The 25,861-nt window shown below is 36.7% G+C and overlaps 1 protein-coding gene across 1 annotated transcript in view; it reads right to left on the bottom strand.

Moving 5' to 3' along the window:
• Window positions 1–4,403: 4,403 nt before the first annotated feature.
• Window positions 4,404–25,861, bottom strand: part of galnt18b (UDP-N-acetyl-alpha-D-galactosamine:polypeptide N-acetylgalactosaminyltransferase 18b) — a 120,383-nt gene continuing 98,925 nt past the window's right edge. The window contains exons 10-11 of the mRNA XM_079865578.1: window positions 13,227–13,391; window positions 4,404–5,926 (exon numbers count right to left, since the gene is read on the bottom strand). Coding sequence (XP_079721704.1) covers window positions 5,780–5,926; window positions 13,227–13,391 — 312 coding nt within the window. The 3' untranslated portion in view covers window positions 4,404–5,779. The remainder of the gene's footprint in view (window positions 5,927–13,226; window positions 13,392–25,861) is intronic.

The raw sequence follows: 25,861 nt of genomic DNA, 5'->3' as shown, positions 1-25,861 counted from the left end.
CAGTGCTAAATTAAGCATCGGTTCCTCGCATGCAGTGGCTTTGCACGCATAGGTAACATCATTGCTTTTTCAGAAACTCAAAAAGACTTTGATCATCTTTGGATGGAAGGACACATTGAGCCAGGACACTGACAACTGAATGCCTGAATGGAATATTGATCTGAGTGACTCCTATTAAACGATTAGATAAGAGGAGACGTGTTGACATTGTGCTTTGCTGCCCTGCGTTTACAATGAATGCGGAGATCACAATTTTAGAGAGAATCTTTTTGGCAGACCGCCTTTGCAAGCACACATACGCATCAGCTGACGTTCTTGATGTATGGCTTCCATTTGTGGTTTTGTCTATCATTTGCTATGCACTGTTAAGTTGTAAGCCTTTGAGTTGTATTTTAACTACATGCATGAAGTAGTTGCAAAAGCAAACATTTCCCAGACTTTTGTGGTAGTGTGAGGGTGGTAGAATTGGATGTGCATGTATATTTAATGGCAAACATCCCTCTGGCCCAGCAGAACTGTAGATGCTAATGAGGACTGGCAAGTTGAGAACAGAAAGTGCCACTCGTCTCTTCCCTTGATACAAACCAGAGAGAGAGAAAGAGCGAGAGAGTTTAAAGAAAACATCTATGCCATCGCCGCACACAACTCCCGCTACAGGGAGAATACAGACATCATTTGAGAATAAAATCTTTGACACGTGAACTGCAAAGCTGTTTACCACCATGTAGGGAACAACAGTATCAATGGAGTTTTTTAAAGGGATAGTTAATCTCAAAATGAAAAATTGGTATCTCGAATATATCTCGTATATCTGGCATTGTTTCAAACCGTATCACTTTCTTTTTTCTTTGGAAAATGTCCAATCTGCTCCTTTCCACACAAAAGCATACTGTACAGTGACCTGGCGCTGCATTCATATTCAAATGTGGCACATAAAAAAAACACATCATGCTATTGATATAAATCACACCAAAGCCACTGGTTCTTGTATTCTGAATTGTCATGATGTGCCAGTTTAGAATATGGGAAATTGCACATTATTTGAGATCAACAGTCAAAGGCAAGATTTTCAGTGAATAATAACTTACATTTTAGTGTGTTTAGGCTGAAAATTATGATAGAAATACATACTGCTGTATTATTATTATTAATGTATTACAATAATATATAAATAAAGGTTAATAATGTACGATTTTTTCGTTAAAATATTTTTTAACCCAGTTTATTGTTCATTGACTATGCGTACTATTAGTATGCCATTCATGCGTTTATCTCCCCCAAAAGTTCAAACATTGAGAAGGCGTTTACACAACCCAGTTGTGTAACTAAAAATGGAACATTTTGTAGGCGTTTTGGCCATTTATTTGGACAACAGCCGTCTGGGGGCCTGAAAACTTTTTGAAAATGTACTTCAAATTTAAAGAGCTTAACTTCACCTTCACATAATGGAATGATTTTCTATTTAAAAAAAATAATTACTGCAAAATAATTAAATTACAGTGGATATGTAATGGGTTCTTTATTTCACTCAAGTTTATATATGGATTAAATTAATGAGGTCTGAGTTTGCCTCTTTAGAAGGTTTTTTTTTATTTATTTTTTTTTATTAATTTTTTTAAGTCTGACCATCCATAAAGAGAAGCTCATTCGGTTTGTTAAAACATGAAAGGCATTGCTTGCAAATTTTTGCACAGCTTATACCGAACATGAGAGCTACTGTTTCATTGTGATTTCATGCCTTTGTTCTGTTAGCTTTGATACAAGCAGCAAAATGAGATTCAAATCACAGTTCAAATCACAATTACAATATTAAAGCTAATAATTCACCACATAAAACACATTGTGAACCTTGATTATTTAACGCAGTCGGATACACTACTTATTTGTCCCTCAGGTTTTTTCTTCATAGTTTTCGGATGATGTTATGCAACCTGTCCATTTTGGCATCTGTCTAATTTGACTGGTGTTAACTAAGTTATGGCCACAGCCACATCATCCTGTTACCCAAGACTGGTTGCCCCATTAAAGCTAAGCAGGGTTGAGCCTGATCAGTACCTGAATGGGAGACCTCCTGGGAAAACTAGAGCTGTGTTCAAAATCGGCCCCTATACCCTCATTCACTATTCCCTACATTAGTCTACTATAGTCCCCTTGAAGGAGTGAAGAAAAACGAGTGAGTGAATTCGGACACTGAGTGTGCCAGAACGGGCTGCCGCTTTGCTTAGTTTGTGCTTGCTGTTTAATAATCATTTGAAGCTTTGAAATCTGGCTGCTCCAGTAGTAATGAAAATATTTAACTCATGGAAACAATGTTTAACCTCAATTAAACAATTTAATATTTAAATAAAAAGGACTTTATACCTTTATGATATTACGCTGTACCCACATTGGACCAGCAGTTTTAATAAATGGATGGATGGATGGATGGATGGATGATTCAGTTGCGAGTGCCATAGGGATTTCACGATGCATTATGGGTATTCTCTAGTCATTGAAGTGTACATCAGTTGTACACTTGTCATTGTGGTGCATTTTTGGGATTGAATGAGTGCACTCGATAACGTCCACTATGGTACAGACACCACAAATGGCTGTTCCCTTCAAATAGTGCCCTATTTAAGGGTCTAGGGGGCGATTTCAGACACAGTCTAGGTTGCTGCTGGAAGAGGTGTCAGTGAGGCCAGCAGGAGGCGCTCACCCTGTGGTCTGTGTGGGTCCTAATGTCTCAGTATAGTGTTAGGGACACTATACTGTCAAAGAGCACCATCCTACGGATGAGACGTTAAACCGAGGTCCTGACTCTCTGTGGTCATTAAAAATCCCATGGCACTTCTTGTAAAGATTAGGGGTGTAACCCCGGCGTCCTGGACAGATTCCCTTCGTTGGCTCTTATCAATCATGGCCTCTGAACAATCCCTATCCATCAAAGCCATGGCTCTATCACTCTCTCTCCTCTCCACCTATAGCTGGTGTGTGTGTGAGCGCACTGGTGCAGTCGTATCATACGTCTGGATACTGAACACTGGTGGGTGAGGAGAAACCCCTGATATGACTGTTAAGTGCTTTGAGTGCACAGTTAGTAGAAAATGTGATTTTCACTACTCCAGTTGTGTATGATTCCAATTGTGTATGATATGAACACTTTATACTAACTGCACGCAATTAATCATTAGCTAAGCATTTATAAACATTTCATTCATCATTTATAAAGCATTAATAGACATTAATAAGCAGTTTACAAATACAGCTATAAATGCGTTATTCTTGATTTATAAGCATATCTATAATGTGTTTAATAATTGTATTTTATTAATGGTCAATTTAGCATTATTTACAAGCATCAAACATAAAGCATTATTATTTTGCTTTATTTACAAGTTATTTAGGAGTTGTAAGTGGTTAATAAGATCACTTAGAAAGTTTAAGTAAATGATTAAAAAACTATTTAAATGTCCATTCATACATCTTTCATATGTTTCCTTTTTCTGTTTAGAAGATACTGAGCCTTTAAATCTCTTTTGTATGCCTTTACAAGGCATAACTAGTCCTCGAAAATAGTTAACTGACCACTACTAAATGCTTTATAACCTGAATTAACCATGAATTACAGTAGAAATATATGTTAATAAAGCATTTATTAACACACTAAGTAACTGTATGTCTGAATAATAAGATGTATGAATGTACATTTAAATATTTATTTAATCATATTAATCATTTACTTACACTTTCTAAGTGATCGTATGAACCACTGACAACTCCTAAATAACTGGTTTGTAAAATAATGCAATACTTCATTTAGAAATTATAAACGATTATTAATAAAGTGTGAAAATACAACTATTAAACATTATAGATATGCTTATAAATTAAGAACAAAGCATTTATAGCAGTATTTATAAACTGCTTATTAATGTCTATTAATGCTTTATAAGTTATTAATTAACTGTTTACTAATGCTTAACTAATGATTAATAGCGTGCAGTTATTTTATAAAGTGTTACCAAAAATGTATATGTTTGTATTAAACATTGATGGAGCAACAGTTTTTGTTTAAAAATCTTATAAATGCATAGAAGGTGGCAAGGGGTAAAAGGCTCAATAGCAATTTTTATAATGTCGAAGTTAAACTTAGCAAAGCACTTAATTTCAAAGTATGCACTATTTTCGGTTTATTTTGATAAATATAATAATTAATTTTTGTTCAATAAATATACTGTCATTAAAATATGTTAAAATAAAAATATTTTAAAAAAAAATGATTTTAAAAAGTAAAGATTCTGAGATGCATTTTTAAACACAGTGGTTTCATTATAAATATGGTGATTATCTCTAAGATGGACACCCAACTTAATATACCATATTTACCATCTGAAACTAACCATGTCATGTCAACAAATGGAAAAGTCAGGCAGCTTTTTATTATCATGTTAATTATTGTGCCTTTAGCCCCGACAGCAGGGGCGTCTTTTACCCCAAATACATACTTTTACATATACTTCCGTTATTGAAGAACTGTTGCTTTAATTAGATTGAACAAAACAGAAAATCATTAAGAAGACCTTTGTCTCAAAATATATTCAATCATTTTAGTGATTCTCATTTGCTACTTAAATCTACAACATTTAAAAAAAACATCGAATGATAGATCAAATTAGCGCCACTGCATCAAGGAGTAGCTAAATTTTCACGTGCATCTTGAAAAGTGGATGCTTTGGAAAGTGCTGCAGCAAGTTTTAGTGCCATCTAGTGGTTTAGAGGAGAATAAAATCAAAGGCGTCTTTTACCCCGGTGCGCTTTTAGCCCTGTTGTACCCTACATAAGAAAAACGCTATATAAATGCTTTATTCATTCAAGTCACAGATGCATTTGCACCCAAATTATCGTAGAATTTGATTGCGCGCACTGCTCTGACATCAACTGTAGAAACTGAAAGACCTATTTATTTTGCCATTTGTAACTATGCAGAACTATGGTTAGTTATAATTATTGTATCCACCAGTTCCTCAAGGTAAGAACCAATGCTATAAAATACTGTGTGATCTTGAAGGAATATATTGTTTGTTTCTTCAGCTACATGGCATTCGTAACAAGTGTATCTTCTAAGTAACTCTAGAGAGAGCACATCTGTTGAACCAAAGCACTGACACTGCGAGGAATTACCTAACCTGTCATGACAACTATAGATGTGTCTCTGCTTACAGGAATGATGGTACAAGGTCTTGTGTAAAAAAAACAAAAAACTTTGAAACAGCAGAACTCACGATTTGTCGTAGCATTTGTTCTTTTTACTGCCATTACTTATAAATACTGAGAATATTTACTGTACATGTAGATATAAAACAGTTGATTGTATCTAGATATGTTCCAACATATTGGCATGTCCCAAAAATGTACAGAGTTATTTCAAAATAATCTCAACCCTACAAACCTGAGACACTAGAAAGAAATACAGCAAGAACGTTGCCAAAGCTTTGCTACATAGTAGCAATTATGGCTTCAATGTGTGAATTGGAGCCGATACAACCTTCAAATCAAGACAAAACCAAGTATACCTTGCACAAAATAAATCTCAGTACAGTGTAGATCCTCATTACACACAATGCAATATCGGCCACATGTGGCTTATCAATATGCACAAGTACAGTAGCTAAGAAAAATGTTTAACATTTATCATAAGATGTCAAAGTCAAAAAGAGACATCCAGGTGCTTAAGCTTTTCATAATTCCTTGATGCAGTCCCAGTTCCACATATTCTTCTTCAGTCTCGATGGTACCATCATAAGTTGCTACCAGGCAACATATTGTTGATGGTCCAGTTCTGGCCAGTGCATTTTTGGAGGGCCAGCTGAAATCCGAACTCATTGTCATTGTTCTCCACGAGTTCAAGGCATCGCTTTGACTTTGTATTCTGGATGGAGCCTCCCTGAAGAACAGAGAAAGAAAATAGATATATTTCATTACAGACTCCTTCGACTTTCCCCAGGCATGTTCCTGTATGGATGGAGCTGTCGGGGCTTCATCCATCTTTCCCCCAAATTCCCTTTCATGAGGATAACCTTTCACAATTCATGATCAGAAAAATCTCATCTGCCATTACAGTGTGATCTCAAAAGAAAATGTAGTCATTCATACATAACTTACACATAAATCTTTGTGTTTGGGAAGATGCTGAAATGTAGCATTTGGACAAAGTGACAGCATTTAAAAGGTAAAAGTATTTACAGACCTTTTCAAATCTTTAGCATGAATGTATTTCTATAGGCACAGTTTACAATTATGCCAATATTTTTGAGCCCCAAACCTCAGGCCTAAACCACTTCTCAGCTATAAAAAAAAAACATGTACATTTAGAATTGATGATAACTTTCGTTACAGATTCTTAAGAGAAATGAAAGTTGAAAATAGTCCCCAGATCTTGTCCGCCAACGTAGTCACATCTCATTCAAAGGCCCTGTTTACACCTGGTATTAAGATGTGTTTTGGTCGAACGGATCACAAGCAGACGAGGGAGACACATTCCCGTTTACACCTGGTGTTTTAATCCGTCTTTTTTGTCCACTTTTTACCACTTCTGTCCTGATTTCTTTGAGGGGAGGGTCTAAGGATGGGTAATTGTGTGAGCTTTTTCAGATCTTTCAATCTAATGGACAAAATAAGCTTGTGCAATTTACATATGAATGTGACCAGAGATGACGGAAAACATATAGAGAGCAGCAGCTTTAGTTTCTGCTCTGGAGCCGCAAGACCAGCCGAACGCTGTGAGTGTGTGTTAGAAATCAGGAATAGTGAGAGAACATTGTGCTTGGTACATTTTTCCTCTTCAAATTAAACTTTGGATCCCCAGCCGACAAAGTTTAAATCCCGTCTGGCCAACGCGCTTCCCATAATGTCATGCATTAGATCAGTAGACGGAGAGAAGACGGTCTTTTGTGGCTGTTTGAACACATTCGACCACATTAACATCTACACTATGAAAGCAATCCGGTCAAATGCATTTTCACTACCTCTGGAAGAGGTCGAAAGTGGACAAGCTCAAAGCATTTTTGACCCCGTTTACACCTGTATTTAGCGTCATCCACTTGTGATCCGATCGACCAAAACGCATCTTAATACCAGGTGTGAACAGGGCCAAAATGATTTGAATGCCACTTTGTCAAAAGTGACTGTTGCAGTTGGTCAAAAGACACGCATGAATGAATGAATGAAATGAATGCACTGTTTGAGTGGGCTTGAATGAAGTGGACATTGATGATTAAATTACAGGCTTTGGTTACACTTTATCTTAAGGAGTCTTGTGTAATTATACATTTATGTACTGAGTAATATTAGCAACGTACTTACTATAGGGTTAGGTTAGGATTAGGGCTTGGGGTTGCACTTTATTTTACAGTATGTGCACTTACATGTACTTACAGTGTACTTACCTAAGAAAGTACTGGTAATATAAGGTAACTACATGGGGTAAGGATAGGTTTAGGGATAGGTTCAAGGGTTTGTACCTAGTTATTACCCAGTTTTTGTAATTACTATAATAAATACAGTATGTACATGGGGAACAGTACTCTAAAATAAAGTGCTATGGTTTGGTATAGGGTTAGTTGCAAATAATTATGCAAAAGTACATGTAACATACATTAAAAGGACAGTGTGAAATAAAATGTTACCAAGGCCTTTTAGGTATGTGCATTATATACATTTGATGACATTAAGCATATTTGTCACTAAACCTAAACCTTTTAAACCTAAAATGATTAATAACATTTAGCACATCTCTATACTATACATTATACATTAATTATGTGTATTTTAGTATTTATGTAATCATACAAAAATCTACGTGTGCTAGAACTGTTAAATATATGATAACTAATGAGACATGAAAAACATGTTTTCCATTAGTAGGCAATTCAAGCTTAAATTGTATGTACTGTATGTGTCAGGGACATTAATTGCATCCATTGTCTATTGCACTATATTTGTTATGGTAATGAGAAATACTACTAATAATTTTGATTCAGTGACGAAATTCGACAGTCATAATCTTGACAGCATTTTTGGGGGTTCAAATTGGCTCATGAAGAGAAGAACCTGAGCAGGTTGAAGGTTTGGGTCAAACTTTAGAGACATCAGGCACATCAAATTCATATTCATCTTTCAACTCTTTTCAACTCGCAGCTGGTGTATCTGCGAGGGAACAGCAGCGCTGCAGGCTTAGACATGAGAGAAGAGGCTAAAAGCTTGAAGGAAGCGTCCGCACTGATCTCAAGCCGGGGAGGATGGGACTGCAGGACTGAGATAGGGTGGCTGATTTTTTCCACTCCCAGAGTTCATTTTAACCTGCTTTTCACAGAAGAGAACGCCTGTGGCCTTTAGACCCGGGTTTATGTGGTCTCAGTCCCACAGACGCTTTGAGAGGTGCTCAAGGCGTCTGACACAGCTGTGGTCAGGAGGTCTTCAAGTAGAGGCTTACATTCACTATAAGTTTCTTTAAGAAGGGTTATCTGAAGCCTGTACTGTGCTGCCTCTAAGTTTACGAGAACAAGATATAAAGCTACAAGTATTAGGACAACTTGTGGTGATGTGGGTGCTGTTTGATGATTTTTTTTAGGCTTTCTGACCAAGATTCTTTCTACAATTCTCCAGCTGTGATACTTGAAGAGTCTTTGGCCACTCAAACTCTCCTCGTCGCCGTGCATTAAGACAATATAGACAGACGTCCTCTTTCTGGCAGATTCGTAACATCTTTAGTTGATTGGAACTTAATTATTCCCCTGATGGTGGAATTTTCTTACACCCACTTTCTGTTTTGTGAAGCTCAACAATCTTTTGCTGCACATCAAAACTATATTCTTTGGTTTTACTTACTATGATGGATGATTTATAATATATTTTGTGTCACCTCATATTTATACTCTTGTGAAACAAAAAGTCATGGCTGGATAATTTTATGTTCCTAGTCAGCCTGGTGTGCTAAAAATTTTAATTATGAAAGAAAATATACTTCAGATGTATTTTACTCATAAGAATTCCTAGGGCTACCATTAACCGTGGCCAATATGTATTAGAGAAAAACTTTTATTTCATAATGTGATTCATTATTTTACTTGAATGAAAGGTTAGACTTTTGTGATTTTTTTTTTAATGAAAGATCAAAGGATAGCTTTCTTTGATCATGTTTTACCAAGGAAGATAATAATTCTGACCACAACTGTGTGTGTGTGTGTGTATAATTTTATTTTAAGTAATGAAAATGTTTTATGGTTTTAGTTAATGATAATAACACTGGCTTCAATAACTGTCTAATATGAAATAAACTATTTTGGATAGACTGCTCTAATGTCTATTTTAAGTGCTAAATTCAGCATCCATTCAGTATTGAAGTGGTTTTCTCTTTCCCAGTTCTTCCTTTAAAGATACAAAAACCTTCTTACTTTTGTCCTATATTATTATTTTTATGTTGTTTTAAATTACAATGAACACCTGTAAGTCAAAGATAAAACCAGAAAAAAACTGACATGCAACTTCAGTGTATCTCATGATGCTTTCTTCTGACATAGCAGTCTTTAAATTCCCAATGACTTTTGATTAAAAATTATACGACTCAGAATAATTCATGAAACTTGGCAAATAAGTAACGTCGCCCGTTGTCAGTTTATTGATACTGCTGACAGTTGAATGTTTTAAAAGTTATTGATTTCAAAGAATTATCCTTAACCCTGAGCTTGAATCATCACACTTTTTGAGGAACTGGGGGTTATTTTATCATTAAGGGTTATTTCTGATGGCTATTTCAACATCTGAGGGTTCCTTCATTGTTTTTAGAAATTAACTTTGCACGTTTTCTTTCTTGACAAATGCAATGACACTTAAAGAAACCCTCCTACTCAAAGTGTTCTTTGAAACTAACAAAATAAGAATGAAGCAAGATGATTTTTATATTATTTTTGCATATTGAAAATACTCCCTTGTTTGTTCTCTGGAAAGAGTTCATCACTTTATCCTAATTTCACCCTAATTTGTCACGGGCATGTGGCATTTGTCTTTGTACATCTGCTAAAGCTGCCTGAGGCACAAATGTTCCACTCATAATGGTGCATAAGAAGTGTGTTAAAGGTTACAGGTTTCCAAAGTCTTTAAAGTGATTCATCCAAGCATGGTAAATCTAACATGGCGGTGTGCATCCAGCTGTGGGCATAGGGTAAATATGAAGGGCAATGCTAAATCAGCCTATCACTTGAACTGTTGCGCATCACTGGCTGATGTCGACATGAATGATCTCTCACAATCCCAGAGACCCAGGCCTGTTTCCAGACCTACTAATCAATGCAATATAAAGATCTGGTCAGTTGGCTGTTTTAAGAATAGCCTTGTACTCTTATATTAGGTCTAAGAAGTCGACCAGCATAATTTGATATTGATCTCGTCTATTCCAGTGGCGATGTGTGCACGAGCGTGAGACTGAGATTGTACTGGAGCGTTGCCTTCAGCCACAGCTAATGTGAGATACATACATAAACACAAAAGGCAGCAGAGATATTTCATCATTGGAGAAAGGAGTTACAAATGGCAAGCGATAAGACTAAAACTAATTAATGAGAGTAACCGACACACATTTCAATGAGTAACATCATCATCTGTCCTATAAAGAGCGAAAACAATTCTAATAAACAGACGCTCACACTGTACTTTATGCATCTCATACAAGCTAGTAAAATCAGTATTATTAAAAGTAATCCATCAGCTGTTTTATTTCTATCCCCTTTCTTGTTATTAAAGAAAATGGCTTTATATTAAAAGTTGTATTAAAACTGTAAAACACAATGACTGTTTTAAAAGTGTAAACAGCACCAGTAACAAAATACAGTTTCTGTATAGAGCCCGACAGGTAAGCCACTGATATTGAAATCTAGTTTAATTGCTTAAACTTACATTTTACAAGTTCAGTGCATTTTTTCTACACTAAATTATTTTAATAATGAAGAAAGTGGAATAAAAACTCTTTTCCTGAGAAGAAATTACAATATCAACTGTGAGTGAAGTGTATGAAACTACAATAATATAATTTAATATAATATAATATACATTAGTCAACATTTGAAGTGGATCAAAAAAGCTCATCAAAGCTGTCCTAAGACAAGAACTGGTATTGTTCAAAATTCCCCAGTGATCCCACTACAATCCTCCCTCCTTTAACTAGTACTAATGAAAATGTTGAAAATTATTACTAGAAAAAGTACATTCTTAATATCAAGAATTTACATTTTAAATGGTACAGATTTAATTATTGATATCAAAAATGCATCCTGTGAATGAATGAAAGCTAAAATGGCTTGCCATAGCATGCCACTGTGTTTTAAATGATAAAAGCAACACTTGATACTTGATGGTTATTATTTACTGAGGGATGTGCATCCATATTAAACAGTATGTCCAGCCAATCAACATTTGAAATGCAATGCAGCCTATAAATCAATAGTCAATGTCAATACATTGTTTTCCATCTTGCTTTATTGCAGAGTTGTAACTAAACTGACTTGCGGACTAGATAATAAAAGTATGTGCGTCTATAATGAGGAGTGCCATCGCGCCCATATATTGTACTGGTCCCCACAGATGTTTTGCTGGAAAGTGCGTGTTTCATTTCGTGCACGTGCTTATGAACGCATGTTAACGCGCGACGCGGTTATCCTTTCCGAGCTGCAGTTTATAAACAAACACTGTTGCCCTTTGTCGTTTATCAAATGTAATAAATTGTTGTATTTCACTCTCACTTTTTTTTGTCATGCACAAAGTCACAGAACAGCCCTGGAAGTGGCCGGCATTAGCAAGCAAGACACAGAAAGACCAAAAGATGCACTGCCCAGCTGGGGTAGACAGACAGACAGACAGACAGACAGACTAGAGAGACGCACATCAACTTAACTTTACTGTTCTTTGCTGACATTAAACTTGGAGAGTAGAGAACACAAGTCTACCTGATTGCTGTTCCCGCAATTCACTCACATTGTGAAAATTGAAAAAAAAATTGACACATTAAAGTGCTCTAGTTTCAAGAGAAATTACATTTAGTTGTGAAAATAGCATCTGTCGTATTATAAAATATGTAAGCATTTTGTCTCTGGATCTCAGAAGAGCCCTTTAGCTTGATGTGCCACTTATTTTGTTTGGGAGAGTTTGAAAACACAACTCTTTCGACTATTTCCTTATCCAGCAACCAAAGAGCAAACCAGACCTGTTTACCATTACCATCATGGCTTATTTACATTATATAAACATGTGAACTGCCATGAAACTTAGGTCTGGATTTCCAGGCTAGCAGTTTCTACCAATTTTAAATAAATCAATTAAACTAAAACCAGATTAACCATTACAGAAAACTATGCATGATATGTGACAAAATTGAAAATGAAATGAAATGTTATCAAAGTTGCAATCTGTTCAACTCAAGGATCTGCTCGACTGAATTGTTGTTTTGTTAGCATTTTCTTTTCTTGGCTGGATGACTAAAAACATGAGCTTTCATTATGGCAGTCACTCTTCCACTTCGCAAACAAGCACTGCAATGTCCTTGACAAAACATGACATCTCAGTGGAGCAGAAGAACAGAAACAACAGCTTAAAACCGCAACCTTAAAACGGCAATGTTGGTTAGTTAAAAAAGAAACTGATATCCCAAAGTGCCACCCCTACCTTTTCAGATACATACAGCTGACCATTTGTAATTGACCTTACGGCAGCATCTATGTTCATCAAGCAAAATGTCACTGCCCCTTTTTTTCAAATAAAAACAAATAATCCACAAATAAGATGTAGTCAACAGATGCACAAGTATCTTGGATAAAGACAATGTGCATTTAGTACAGATATTCACTGTACATAGAAATTCATGGAAGAAATGGGCCAAATGTCTTGCTCAATTTTTCTTACTTTGAAGAACACATGCAGCTATAAAAACTCCATGCAATCATCTAAATTGCATCTAGTTTTAATGAAAACTGTCCAAACCCACAAGCTTTATTAGTGTTTTTTATAATTATTTTTTTTAGCTTGACAGACAAAATGGCGCACAGCAATTTAGTTGACTATTTGGCCAGTCACTCATTCATCTGCCGTGAGGTAAATTACAAGCAGGTTGCCGTTTCCTGATGGAATTAAAATTTAATAGTTTTTTAAGTGTACACTCCAGGAGTGAGAACATGTTGTGAGAACGCAGACTGTATTACCTGAGTAAAATGCCAGTGGAGCTTCATGCGTTTAGCCGCAGCGTAGCTGCACTCAATGAGCCGTGGCCGGCCGTTCACATCCACCAGGCACTTGTTGTCATCATCGTCAACGGTGGGGCTCAAGATGCCCACGAATAACTGCTGAGTGCTGGTGTAGTATACATTCTGCAATGACAGAGCACACTCGTCAATAGAGTAAGCTTGAGAAAGAGCACATCTTGCAGCAAATAGTCACTTTATAAGCTACTGTGGAAGATTACAAGGACAGACACTTGAACCTTTCAGTAAGATCAACATCTACTGTATATCTCATGTCACAAAACATAATCTCCATAGAGCAGACCATGAAAATACACACGCTAAAGGTGTGATTCCAAATCAAGCCAAGACAGAAGGCATTTGAATGCTTTTAAACTTATTCATGAAGCATTCTGGTGCTGTGCACTTAGAAAATTAACCTAAATTAAGGGAATTTACTTTGCAAAGAAGAAAAAAATCACTCAGAAAATTGCTAGCAAATTTCACAAGTAATAAGAAAAGAAACTGCAAGAAATGCATTGGATTAAATGCAATTTTTTAAAGTAGAAAGGCTAAAATAGGTGGTTTTTTTTTGTTGTTGTTTTTTTACATAAAATAGTATGTAAAATGTACTCCAATCTTTGTTTTATTTACCTCAAAATTTAACCTCGAAAAAACAGAGACATGCGCCACCCAGAACTCAACTCCCTAACAACCACCTAGCAACACCCTAGCAACTGCCTTACAACCACATAAGTGTTGCCACAGCAAGCACCACTTAAATGTATTCAGTTATTATTATTATAAATATTATAGTTTACATATATGAGTTGCAAATAAAATGAAAGGAAAACGGACATAAATAATAGACCACATAAAGAATGACTCATTCGTGCAACTCATATATGTAAACTGTAATATTATAATAATAACTAGACATTTTCTGAAAACATTTAAGTGGTGCTTGCTGTGGCAAAACTTGGCACTATGTGGTTGTAAGGCAGTTGCTAGGGTGTTGTTCTGGGTGGTTGCTAAGGTATTGCTAGGGTGTTCTGAGGGGTTGCTAGGGTTGTGCTAGGTGGTTGCTAGGCTGTTAATAATAATAATAGATTATTATTAAAAATACACCAATTGCATTTATGAGTCATTCTTAATGTGCTCTGTTATAGGACACTTTTTTAACAGTATGCTGCATTTTACGCATGTTGTTTTTCTCAATTCACACAGTTTAGAAAGAATTTATTTGTGTGTTAACGGTTTGATATGTTTCACATCTGGAAGCTCTGAAAACTATTCATTAATCATTGAATAAGGTTTGGGGATATGCTAACAAACTTCTTCCACTGTTTGAGTGCCAGGGTGCCTTTGCGGTTTTTTCGTTTTTTTGATTTGCAATACTTGTGTACTTCTGTTTGTTGACTAAACAATGCATTATTCATGGTATACAAGTGAGAGCTGGCATTATGCATTAGACACACTCGAACAGAACCTCGCTGCATTAACACTTTAGAACAGATGGTCACATTTAGCCTCTACTAAGTGCCTAAAACTTTGCAGAGAAAAACACACCTTTATTAGTGTGGTGTTGAAGGGGTCATGTATTTTTAATGTACTTTTTTTCCACGTGGTCCACTTATAAACATTAATCCAGTGAAAAAACAAAAAAAACAAAATCACAATATAATTTTTATGACCATCTTCCACCATCTGTCTGGCCATTTTAATTGAAAAGGGTATTTTCTGCAACCCAGGATAACAGGAAAAACTACTTAAACATAAAATTCACTGCAGTTTCAAGCTGAAGTGAACACTAGAGGCAGTAAATCGGCAACAAATTTTATTCCTTTTCACACAGCTTATGATTTTTTTTTTTCAAATATTTCACTTATGAACTGCTGTGTGAACTGCACTTATGTACAACAACAAACGTAATAAAGTGTTGCCACAGTCATGTTTAACTGTTTCAGAGAAAACTGAAGCACCGGTCACTGGACGTTTCACTTTGAAAGTGCATTGAAAAATGCAACAAGGAATGAGACATAATTTTTCAAAAATGGACCCACATGCACTTTTTTTCATAAAATCGCATCTGCAATGGAGAAAAAAGGCAATATGTAACTTGTTTCCCTTTTTAGTGAATTGGTGGCTAATTCGTATGAATTTGTACAATCTCATGCATATGGTTTCGTACGATCTACAAACAACCCAGACAGCAACATAGTGTCGGCCCAGATCCGGCCCACATCTGGTAAGCGTGGAATCGGAATGTACCAGATGTGGCCCGGATCTGGGCCGACACTATTGGCGCTTTTCCACTACACAGTACCAGCTCGCCTCGGCTCGACTCGACTCGACTCGACTCGCCTTTGTTTGGTTTTCCACTGTGTAAAAGTTGTACCTGTACCTGTTTCCAGGTACTTTTTTTCGTATCACCTCCGGCGAGGCTCTAAGTGAGCTGAGGCGATACTAAAATGTGACGTGAAAACACGGCAGACTGCTGATTGGTCAGAGAGAATCGTTACTATTCACTGCGTCATCGCACGCGCCAGACGGAGTATCCTGAATAAAAGACAGCAAAAACAAAAACATCCAAAAACAGCATACACTCGATTTCCTCCATTGTCCTGTGTGTGTGGGTAGCGGGTGCGTGTCGCGTAGAAGATTAAGTCACGGCAGTTTCCTGCGGCGTCGCTATGAGCCATAAGTTGCTGTCTGGGGAAAAAAAATAGGCTTTAAAACAATTTTCACTCAGAAAATTGCTAGCAAATTTCACAAGTAATTCCAAAAGAAACTATATTAAATAGTTTTTTTCTTGTAAAATGTACTCCAATCTTTGTTTTATTTACCACTAAATTTAACTTTGAAAAATAATTATTTACAGTGTACTTACACCCCAGTGAAGGTTATGTTTAGGATTTGATCTTCATGCTTACTTTTTGTCAAAAGATCATGTTTTCACAAAATGACCATCTCGTACAATAGTTGTTTTCCTGTGAGATCGGGTTCTATCCCTCACTTTCAGTCTCTTTACAAGACCTGCATTATCTGGACAGGATCACAAAATAATCCAGGCTGAAATGTGGCGCACAAACTGTTATGATCAGACTGAAATTATCAAGGACAGTTAAAAAAAAAAAAACTTCAGCCTTTCCTAAAGTTGGAAGAGCAGTAGAAGCTAATAAATAAACTGACAAATGAATGAACTAATCGGATGGTTGCCGGTTTTAATTTGACAGGAAATGACTATTGTGTCACAGAGGCCAAGCCAAATCTGTCCAGGATTCAAAAGGAAGCACTGCTAATTGTGTAGTTGATGTAATTTCCTTTGATGGGACGGGTGTCGATGTGTGAGCCAGAAACACCAGTGGCATCTGTCTGAAGAATCACCGGCAGTCACTCCAGATGGCCCTTCAATGACGTATGATGAAGAGACTTAGCGTGTGTAGTGCATGTTTCTGTGTGTGACTGAACGTGTGTAGAGAGAAGGTGAGCAGAAGGAGAGCAGCCGAGGGGCTGAGGAACATCTGGCAGACGTGTCAGGCTAGTCTCTTCAGGGCTAGTTTGGCCGAAGCAAATCGCTGTTTAAGTCACAAACTTAACATTGCTTGCTGCCTCATGCATAAAAAAAAGAGTTCACCCATGAATGAATTCTTCAAATGTGTCACTCTAATGGAAGCTCTGAAGCAAAAACGGAGTTGAAAAGTGTCGAGCGCTCCATTTGTTGCTCCTTGAGTTAGCAGAGAACTGTGAGGCAGATACATTTTTCTCCTGAAGGATTTTCACTTCGAGAGTCCTCTGGCCAGCTTTAATTTCAAAAGATAATATTACCAATGTTTTCTGATGTGAAACTCTTTCTTTTGATGATATTTGGTTTGAGGACAGTACTTCAGGCTTTTAGACTACAGTCCCAGGTTGGTACTAAGCATTATTCTACACATAAAAAGGTAACAATTGTTGGATATAAAGAAAATAGGTTAATGGTATGCTGCTGATTCACCGTTTTAAAACACACCTGGTTATAAAGGGGGGAAAGGGGGGTCTGTAAAGTCAACATGAAATCAAAATGAACCTTTTTACTTTCAGGTAAACATTCCTGGAATTATTTTTCACCCTCAAACATGATCTCCTTGCATGAGACCCCTTCCTAAAACGCAGATAATAGCAGCTACAGTATATCAGTGGTTCTCAACATTTTTGACTGCAAGAATTATATGCATGACAATATTCAAAAACCCATATATAGGTTGTTTGCATATGACGTCACGTTACTGCGTTGCCATGGCGCGAAATGCAGATGGAGGGCAGGAAGTGATTTGCTACATTTAGGAAGCACTATAACAAACTCAAAATGCCTATGTTTTGCGTCGTTTATGGTTGCTCAAATCGATCAAACCGAGAAACCATGAGGAGTTTTTATCGTGTACCAAAAGTTGTTGTTCATAAGGGGGAAAAATGCAAGAAATTGACCGAAAAAAAAAAAAACGCCAGAAAAATGGCTTGCAAACCTACGTCTGCGGTCGGGAGGAGCTGAATCGGGAAATGCCCGTGTGTGCAGTGATCACTTCGTCAAAGGTGAGTTAACAACAACTTATGTGGCTATGTTTGTGTAACGTTCCAGTTTCCGAACTTTGTAAAGTCAAAGTAATTGTTTCTTCTTTTCTTTGAGTTTGTAAGTTACCCCCTGTAACTGAAGACAAAGGCGTAACGTTAGCAAAGCTACCTTCAAAGTGTTTTGAGGGTGCAGCCTTCAGTGGTTTAGTGGTGTTTCGGCGGACCTTTGAGAGTGGTTAACCTAATAACATAAAGTAAACAGCCGTAAAAGTAACGTCAAGAAGCGCCGCAGTGTTGAATGGTTGTTAGGGTTAACGTTACGGATTAATCCACAGGACAAAAAAGAAAGAATGACAGCCTCAATGACAGGCAAATCTTTCAATTCAGTTGAAAAATCACTCCTCTTCATAACGCAAGGATCACATCCAACATATGTTTAGATTTTTTGTCTATATCTTTCTCTTGTAATAGCGTCTACTGTACAGACTTTCCTCCATCTCGTCCATTCCGCTCTTCACTTCCTGCCCTCCATTTGAATGTCGCGCGTCATCACAATCACATGACTGCAAACCACCTATTCATGGTTTATTTAGAAAAATAAATCGTGACCCTTTACAATAAAGTCCCACTTGGTAACATTATTTATGTGACCACCCTGAATTTAGTTGGGTCACAGGGATATTGGATTGATTGTATATATTTCTTTCTTTCTTTATTTTATTACCTACACATGTCTATTTCAGTTTACTTGTATATATAAGTTTTATTATTGTAGTGAGTTTACATTGGGCAGCTAAGCTGCATCTTCCGAATTCTGGTTGGCAGTTGAGAGAGTGGAGTTGCCGTGACGATTGTGGTGCATCCTCAGACAACAAAGAGGACCTTTAAGCAACCACTAACTATTGTCTCTCTCTCTCAATTACTGTTAAGGTTAGTTATTAAATTAATTAATTTTCATATCAAATGTGTATTTACATGTTTTAATGTCATATATGTCATATACATACATGCTTCTATCATAAAGAAGTCCATTCGTGTATACTTACAATTTCAGCCAGTTGTGTGAATTAGGCTAGAGCATGTCTGTACATATGGTTAAGGTTTCTTGATTTATTTATTTACTTAATTATTGTGATTTGATTTAAGTATCTATATGTTATATGTATTTCAACGTATTTATGAATCCTGTGATTCAAAGTGTCTTAATGACTCTGAAGTACAATGTTGATTAAAAGACAACAAAGAGGACCTTAAGCAACCACTAACTATTGTCTCTCTCTCTCTCATTTACTGTTAAGTTTTTAAACTGCTTACAGCCCTCCCGACTGCCCGGGACCTGTAACATTTACCTGATAACGAACTAACAATGCAAAATACTTCTAAAGCATTATTCAATCTTCCTTAATTTAATTGTATCAGTTAATAGTAAAGGACCTGAGCTAACATGAACTAAAAATGAACAGTAGTATTTTGTTAACTTGGGGCCGTTTAAACAAAAAATGGAAATCTTTTTATGCGTTTTGGCCGTTCATTTACACGACAACAGCGTTTTGGGGGCCTGAAAATGCAAACTTTTGAAAACAATACCGTTATCGTCTCCATGTAAACAACAAAAACGCAGATTTGTGAAAACGTTGACGTCATCCGAATGAGTATTATGTGTTCAGTCTATAGGGGAATAGCTTTTCTTTATAAAGGGACATCGCCAACTACTGGCTTGGCAGCATATTACAGCATATTAAAAAAAAATGTTGTCGTTTTCGCGGATCCGTGTGAATGGGGATAATTGGACAATGTTGTCATCTGTACGCAAAAAAAGCAAAGGAAAAACATTGTTGTCATGTAAATGTACCACAAGATTAATAAATATTGTAACAAATGTATTTCTTATTGTTAATGTTAGTTAGTACATTAACCAATGTTAAAGGAATAGTTCACCCAAAAATCTCCCATAATTTACTCACCCTCAAGCCATCCTAGATATCCATGACTTTCTTCTTTCAGCCAAACACAATCTGAGTTATATTAATTCTTATATTAATATCCTGGCTCTTCCCAGCTTTGTAATTGTAAATGTAAATGTAGTTTTTGAGGCTCCAAAAAGCGCATCCATCCATCATAAAAGTAATCCATACGACTCCAGCGGATTAATAAATGCCTTCTGAAGCGAAGCGATGTATGGGTTCACCTTCTCTTATATCAAAATCTGTTGACATTTTTCTTTAAAACTTCTCGTTTTAGACTTTAAGTGTTTTGTTTTGCTCTATCATCTGCGCTTCTACGTTCGTCAATACGTCATGCGTCGGGTCAGAGGTCACTCTTCTACCGGAACTTGACTCTCTCATGAACGCGCCTCCAACCATTACCGGCAGTGATTATAGTTTATAAAGTTTTAAATATGGATATTTTTCTTAAAGAAACCCCATCGCTTAACTTCAGAAGGCCTTTATTAACCCATTGGATTCGTATGGATTACTTTCATTCGCTTTTTGGAGCTTCAAAAACTCTTCAAATGTCACTACAAAGCTTAGAAGAGCCAGGATATTATTTAATATAACTCTGATTGTGTTCGGCTGAAAGAAGAAAGTAATATACACATGGCTTGAGGGTGAGTAAATTATGGGATAATTTTCATTTTTGGGTGAACTATTCCTTTAATATAAAAGTTTCCAGAAAGCATTGCCAAGAAAAATATTTCCTTTTTGTTTAATGATCAATGAAGAAAAAAACCTGTACAGAGAGGTAAATCTGAAAGTCAAACAACAACATGATATACTGTATCATGAAGATTAATGAAGAGCACAGCCATTTATGTCAAATCCCTGCCCTGATCTACAACATTCGGGGAAAAACAAAGATCATTGCAATTATCATGCTGGTTGGACTTACTAATAGAATAGCACCTCAAAGAGAAATCCCGCTGACCATCTCATGTGCTCATGAGTCATACTCTCAATCCAGTAGATATAAGGCCTACATCATTATGGTAAAAATCATAATTGGTAACTCTTTTCCTTTGTTAACTGCAATTTTGAATTTTGATAAACAGAATTAACATTCAAAATATTTATGCAATAGAAAGTTTTAATGGAAAGTATCTTCATGGAACCATTCAATGCCAATAAAGAACTTTTAAGAGTGTAGTAGCCTATATTAGTTACTTAGTGGCAAATTTTAATTCCTCTGATTTGCAGTTACATTTAAGCACTCAATAGATGTCTGTGATTGGTTACCCTGCTCAATCTCTGAAAAAAAATAACATTTGAGTCAATGGGAGTAGAACTAAATGCAATTGTGTACACATTTTATATTCAATTAATCGCAGAAGCCACATTCATAATCTCAAATATTATTTCAGTTAATGTCAAGCAAATGCCTGCATCAAAAACTACAGCAGGTTGGGCAACACTTTATTTTACAGTGTCCTTGTTACACGTTACATGCAAGGTTAGAAATTAACTTTTTCACCCACCGGCCCATTTGGCTACTAAAATTACCGGCTAAATTACCGGCCATTCAGAACTTCTACTAGCCAAAAAAAGAAATGTCACAGCTTTCAGATTTTCACAGAGTTCAGATGCAAAAGCCTGTAAGTGCCATCTGAAATTTTCTTCTAGAATGATCATTATTATCAAGCTCGAAAATAAGTATTTGAACACCCTGCTATTTTGCAAGTTCTCCCACTTAGAAATCATGGAGGGGTCTGAAATTGTCATCGTAGGTGCATGTCCACTGTGAGAGACATAATCTAAAAAAAAAAAATCCAGAAATCACAATGTATGATTTTTTAACTATTTATTTGTATGATACAGCTGCAAATAAGTATTGGAAGACCCAGCCTCGACTCATCTTCAATGCTCTAACTGAGGGAAGGAGGTTGTTCCCCAAAATCTCGCAATACATGGCCCCGGTCATCCTCTCCTTAATACAGTGCAGTCGCCCTGTCCCATGTGCAGAAAAACACCCCCAAAGCATGATGCTACCACCCCCATGCTTCACAATAGGGATGGTGTTCTTGGGATGGTACTCATCATTCTTCTTCCTCCAAACACGTTTAGTGGAATTATGACCAAAAAGTTCTATTTTGGTCTCATGACCACATGACTTTCTCCCATGACTCCTCTGGATCATCCAAATGGTCATTGGCAAACTTAAGACGGGCCTGTGCTGGTTTAAGCAGGGGAACCTTCCGTGCCATGCATGATTTCAAACCATGACGTCTTAGTGTATTACCAACAGTAACCTTGGAAACGGTGGTCCCAGCTCTTTTCAGGTCATTGACCAGCTCCTCCCGTGTAGTTCTGGGCTGATTTCTCACCTTTCTTAGGATCATTGAGACCCCACGAGGTGAGATCTTACATGGAGCCCCAGTCCGAGGGAGATTGACAGTCATGTTTAGCTTCTTCCATTTTCTAATGATTGCTCCACACTGAAAAAAATGATTCGTTGAATTTACTAAAAAAATTTATCGTAAGTGGTTCCACGCAATTGATTTAAGCTACATTTAAACAAATGCATTAAGTTGAACTAAAATTTAATAAGTTCAACTTAATGCATTTGTTAAATGTAGCTAAAATCAATTGCGTGGAACCACTTACGATAAAATTTTTTAGTAAATTCAACGAATCATTTTTTTCAGTGCAACAGTGGACCTTTTTTCACCAAGCTGCTTGGCAATTTCCCCGTAGCCCTTTCCAGCCTTGTGGAGGTGTACAATTTTGTCTCTAGTGTCTTTGGACAGCTCTTTGGTCTTGGCCATGTTAGTAGTTGGATTCTTACTGATTGTATGGGGTGGACAGGTGTCTTTATGCAGCTAACGACCTCAAACAGGTGCATCTAATTTAGGATAATAAATGGAGTGGAGGTGGACATTTTAAAGGCAGACTAACAGGTCTTTGAGGGTCAGTGCCCGGTTGCATAAAGCACCTTAAGTTTTTCCCTTAAGTGTGATACTTAAGGGGCGATTTCCCCTTACCTAAGAGAATAACTTAAGGGTGTTGCATATAATCTCTTAAACGGTTCTCTTAGGTAAGGGAAACATTTAAGTGTTTCACGACAGCGATCCTGGATTCACGTTATAAAAGTCTGTTGTTGCCATAGATACGCAAAACACTAACACGCCGCGTCGCGTCTAGGACAACTGTATCACACACCGGACGTGCACTTTCTCAGTTTATTGTTATGTTTAAGGACATTATGGAATTAAGATAATGTCTGTACGTTATGTTATGACTGTACTGTACCATTAAATATAATCATTGCTATAAGTCTGCAGTCTGAACACTTTACCTCAGAGCGTCCGTTAACTGAATGGATTGAGAATATCACCTGAAAATCCGATACACACTAATTGTAGCCTACATTTATTGAATGGTAGCCGATTTATGCACGTGTAAAACATATCCCACTACTGAAAACTCCCAGTTGCAAAAAAAAAAAACGCAGTGCTATAAGCAGTTGTAACACCGCAGGTAAAGAGTGTTGCGATGTGTGACATGGTCAAGGTCGCTCTCTAGTTTGTTAGCGATGTATTGCGCAAATATTGCGCGTCGATCAAATCGGTATTCTTGCAACAATTTTTCATCGCTAAAATGGTCCAAAGGGTTCTCCCTATCCCTAAAAATTCTTCTTGGCACATAATGATCTTCAGCTGGTTCCATAAATTCAGCCATGTCGTCTTATTTTTGTCCACGTTACTCTTAAGGTTACGATTTCCAAACCTTAAGTTATACTTAGGGAAATGACCGTTAAGGGGTTTTATGCAACACTTAACGCTTTTTAAGGGATTATTTAAGTGAAAAAACAGCATTTAAGGGAAATTCTAAGTGTTTATGACGTTTCACTTAAAGAAACCCTTAAGTAACACTTAAGGTTTTTTTTCTGCAACACCCTTAGGTTTAAGAGAAACATAAGGGCGAACTTAAGGGAAAATTACACTTAAGGTGCTTTATGCAACGGGCACAGAATTCTAGCTGATAGACAGGTATAAATAGTTAAAAAATCATATATTGTGATTTCTGGATTTTTTTTTTTTAGATTATGTCTCTCACAGTGGACATGCACCTACGATGACAATTTCAGACCCCTCCATGATTTCCAAGTGGGAGAACTTGCACAATAGCAGGGTGTTCAAATACTTATTTTCCTCACTGTATATATATATATATATATATATATATATATATATATATATATATTGTTTGTTTTTTTTTTTTACCAAAAATGTGTTTTAGGTGGACAGATCAATACAGTACAAAGAACATTTAGGATGTTGGAAAATAGCAATGTCTTTTCTGTTAACCAAATGCTTTTTAATCTATGCTATTGCTTCAGTGCAAGTAAACAAGCGCACCGGTATTTGTTGTGTAGTGACGGGCATGTTCAAGTAAGCCAGAAATGCGCAGATTCTGCGCAATATGCTGTATTTAATAGATCAAGATGACTCTGCGCAGATTTGGCTTACACAAACTTCCCCAGCAAAGTGAGAAAATATAGTAACACGCCAAATTGGCTAGAGATTTGACAGCGTTACCCGCTAAAGTTCATTTTTACCCGTATTTGGCGGGTTGGCGGGTGTTAATTTCAAACCCTGGTTACACGTAGTTACTATAGTAATTACCAACTACTTATAAATTGTCCATAATTACATGCCACTAACCCTAAACCACATCCTAATCTCAGTACTTAAATGTATAAATTGCACAGTAACACTGACACTTTTAAGTAACACTTTACTAGTGACACTTTAAAGGTCCCGTTCTTCGTGATCCCATGTTTCAAACTTTAGTTAGTGTGTAATGTTGTTGTTAGAGTATAAATAATATCTGTAAAATTATAAAGCTCAAAGTTCAATGCCAAGCGAGATATTTTATTTAACAGAAGTCGCCTACAAAAAACGGCTGGATTGGACTACATCCCTCTACTTCCTTCTTTAATGACGTCATTAAAACCGTGTTTTGACTAACCTCCGCCCACAGGAATACAGGCGTATTGATGGCGAACGACAGACGTGGTTGATGTTTATCTATAATCGGATACCGCAAAAGTTTAATTCGAAGTTGTTAGTTTGCTCTGTCCATTTCACCACGGACTGTTTTTCTAACCTGGGATAATATCAAGCAGGCTTCTCTCAGCGTTTCATACTGACGAAGGGGACAATTTCAACTATATTCCAGCAAGCGGTAAGAAGTGATTTACTATGGAAGTAGCGATCAACTTCACATCGTTTCTCTTAGTAGGATGAAAATAATCGTACTTAAACTGTGATTAATATACAGAAAGCGATCAAAGAACAATCGCCCAAGCTGTCAATCACACAGCGCGAGTTTATCTGGACACTTGTCAAAACTCGTTATGAAATCAATGACGCTGTTACACTGCACAACGAATCTCTTACTGTATTTATATACCTCATGTTTGCATTGGTGAAATCATTAGTGAGTGCAGAAACTGCGTTGCAATGATAAGATCTTTTTTTCACGCGATCAACAGACTGTCATCTGCTCAATGCTCATCACTGCAACCTTTTATGTGATTGAAATAGATCTAAATACTTAAAAAACTTCTCACGATTCGTTAATCCCGATAGCTGTAATAGTAAAAACGTATAATAGCTGTAATAGCATGTCAGCCAATCACAGCAGAGGGCGTTTACATTGAAGTCTCACAGCAGACACGCCCCTTCAAACAGAGCGTTCAAATCAGGTGATGAAATCAGGCTAGGAAAAATGCCTTTTATTTCTAAATTATAAAAAAATTTGATCTAAAAAACATACTAACATTATAAGGGGACCCCAGGAAACATTATAACATAATAAAATTATCCATGGAATGGGACCTTTAAAACTCAGGTTACCTAGCACTGCTGTTTCACAAATCTTTTGTGAACAGTGTGCCATTCTCTGAACAGAGGGAGTGAAGGATCTGAACTAATCTCCTTGGGAAAAGCTCTGTTTTCTGCATGTTCAGTAGTGTGTTCATGTGTGCATAGATTTGAGACACTTCCTGTTTTTGTATTGACACCATTATCAAAAAACCCATCCCTGCTGTTCCAATGAAAAAAAAAA

Source organism: Squalius cephalus, assembly GCF_949319135.1.
Source record: "Squalius cephalus genome assembly, chromosome: 3".
NCBI lineage: Eukaryota > Metazoa > Chordata > Actinopteri > Cypriniformes > Leuciscidae > Squalius > Squalius cephalus.
Note: the sequence above shows the minus strand (reverse complement) of the source record. Positions and strands in the feature narration are given on the sequence as shown.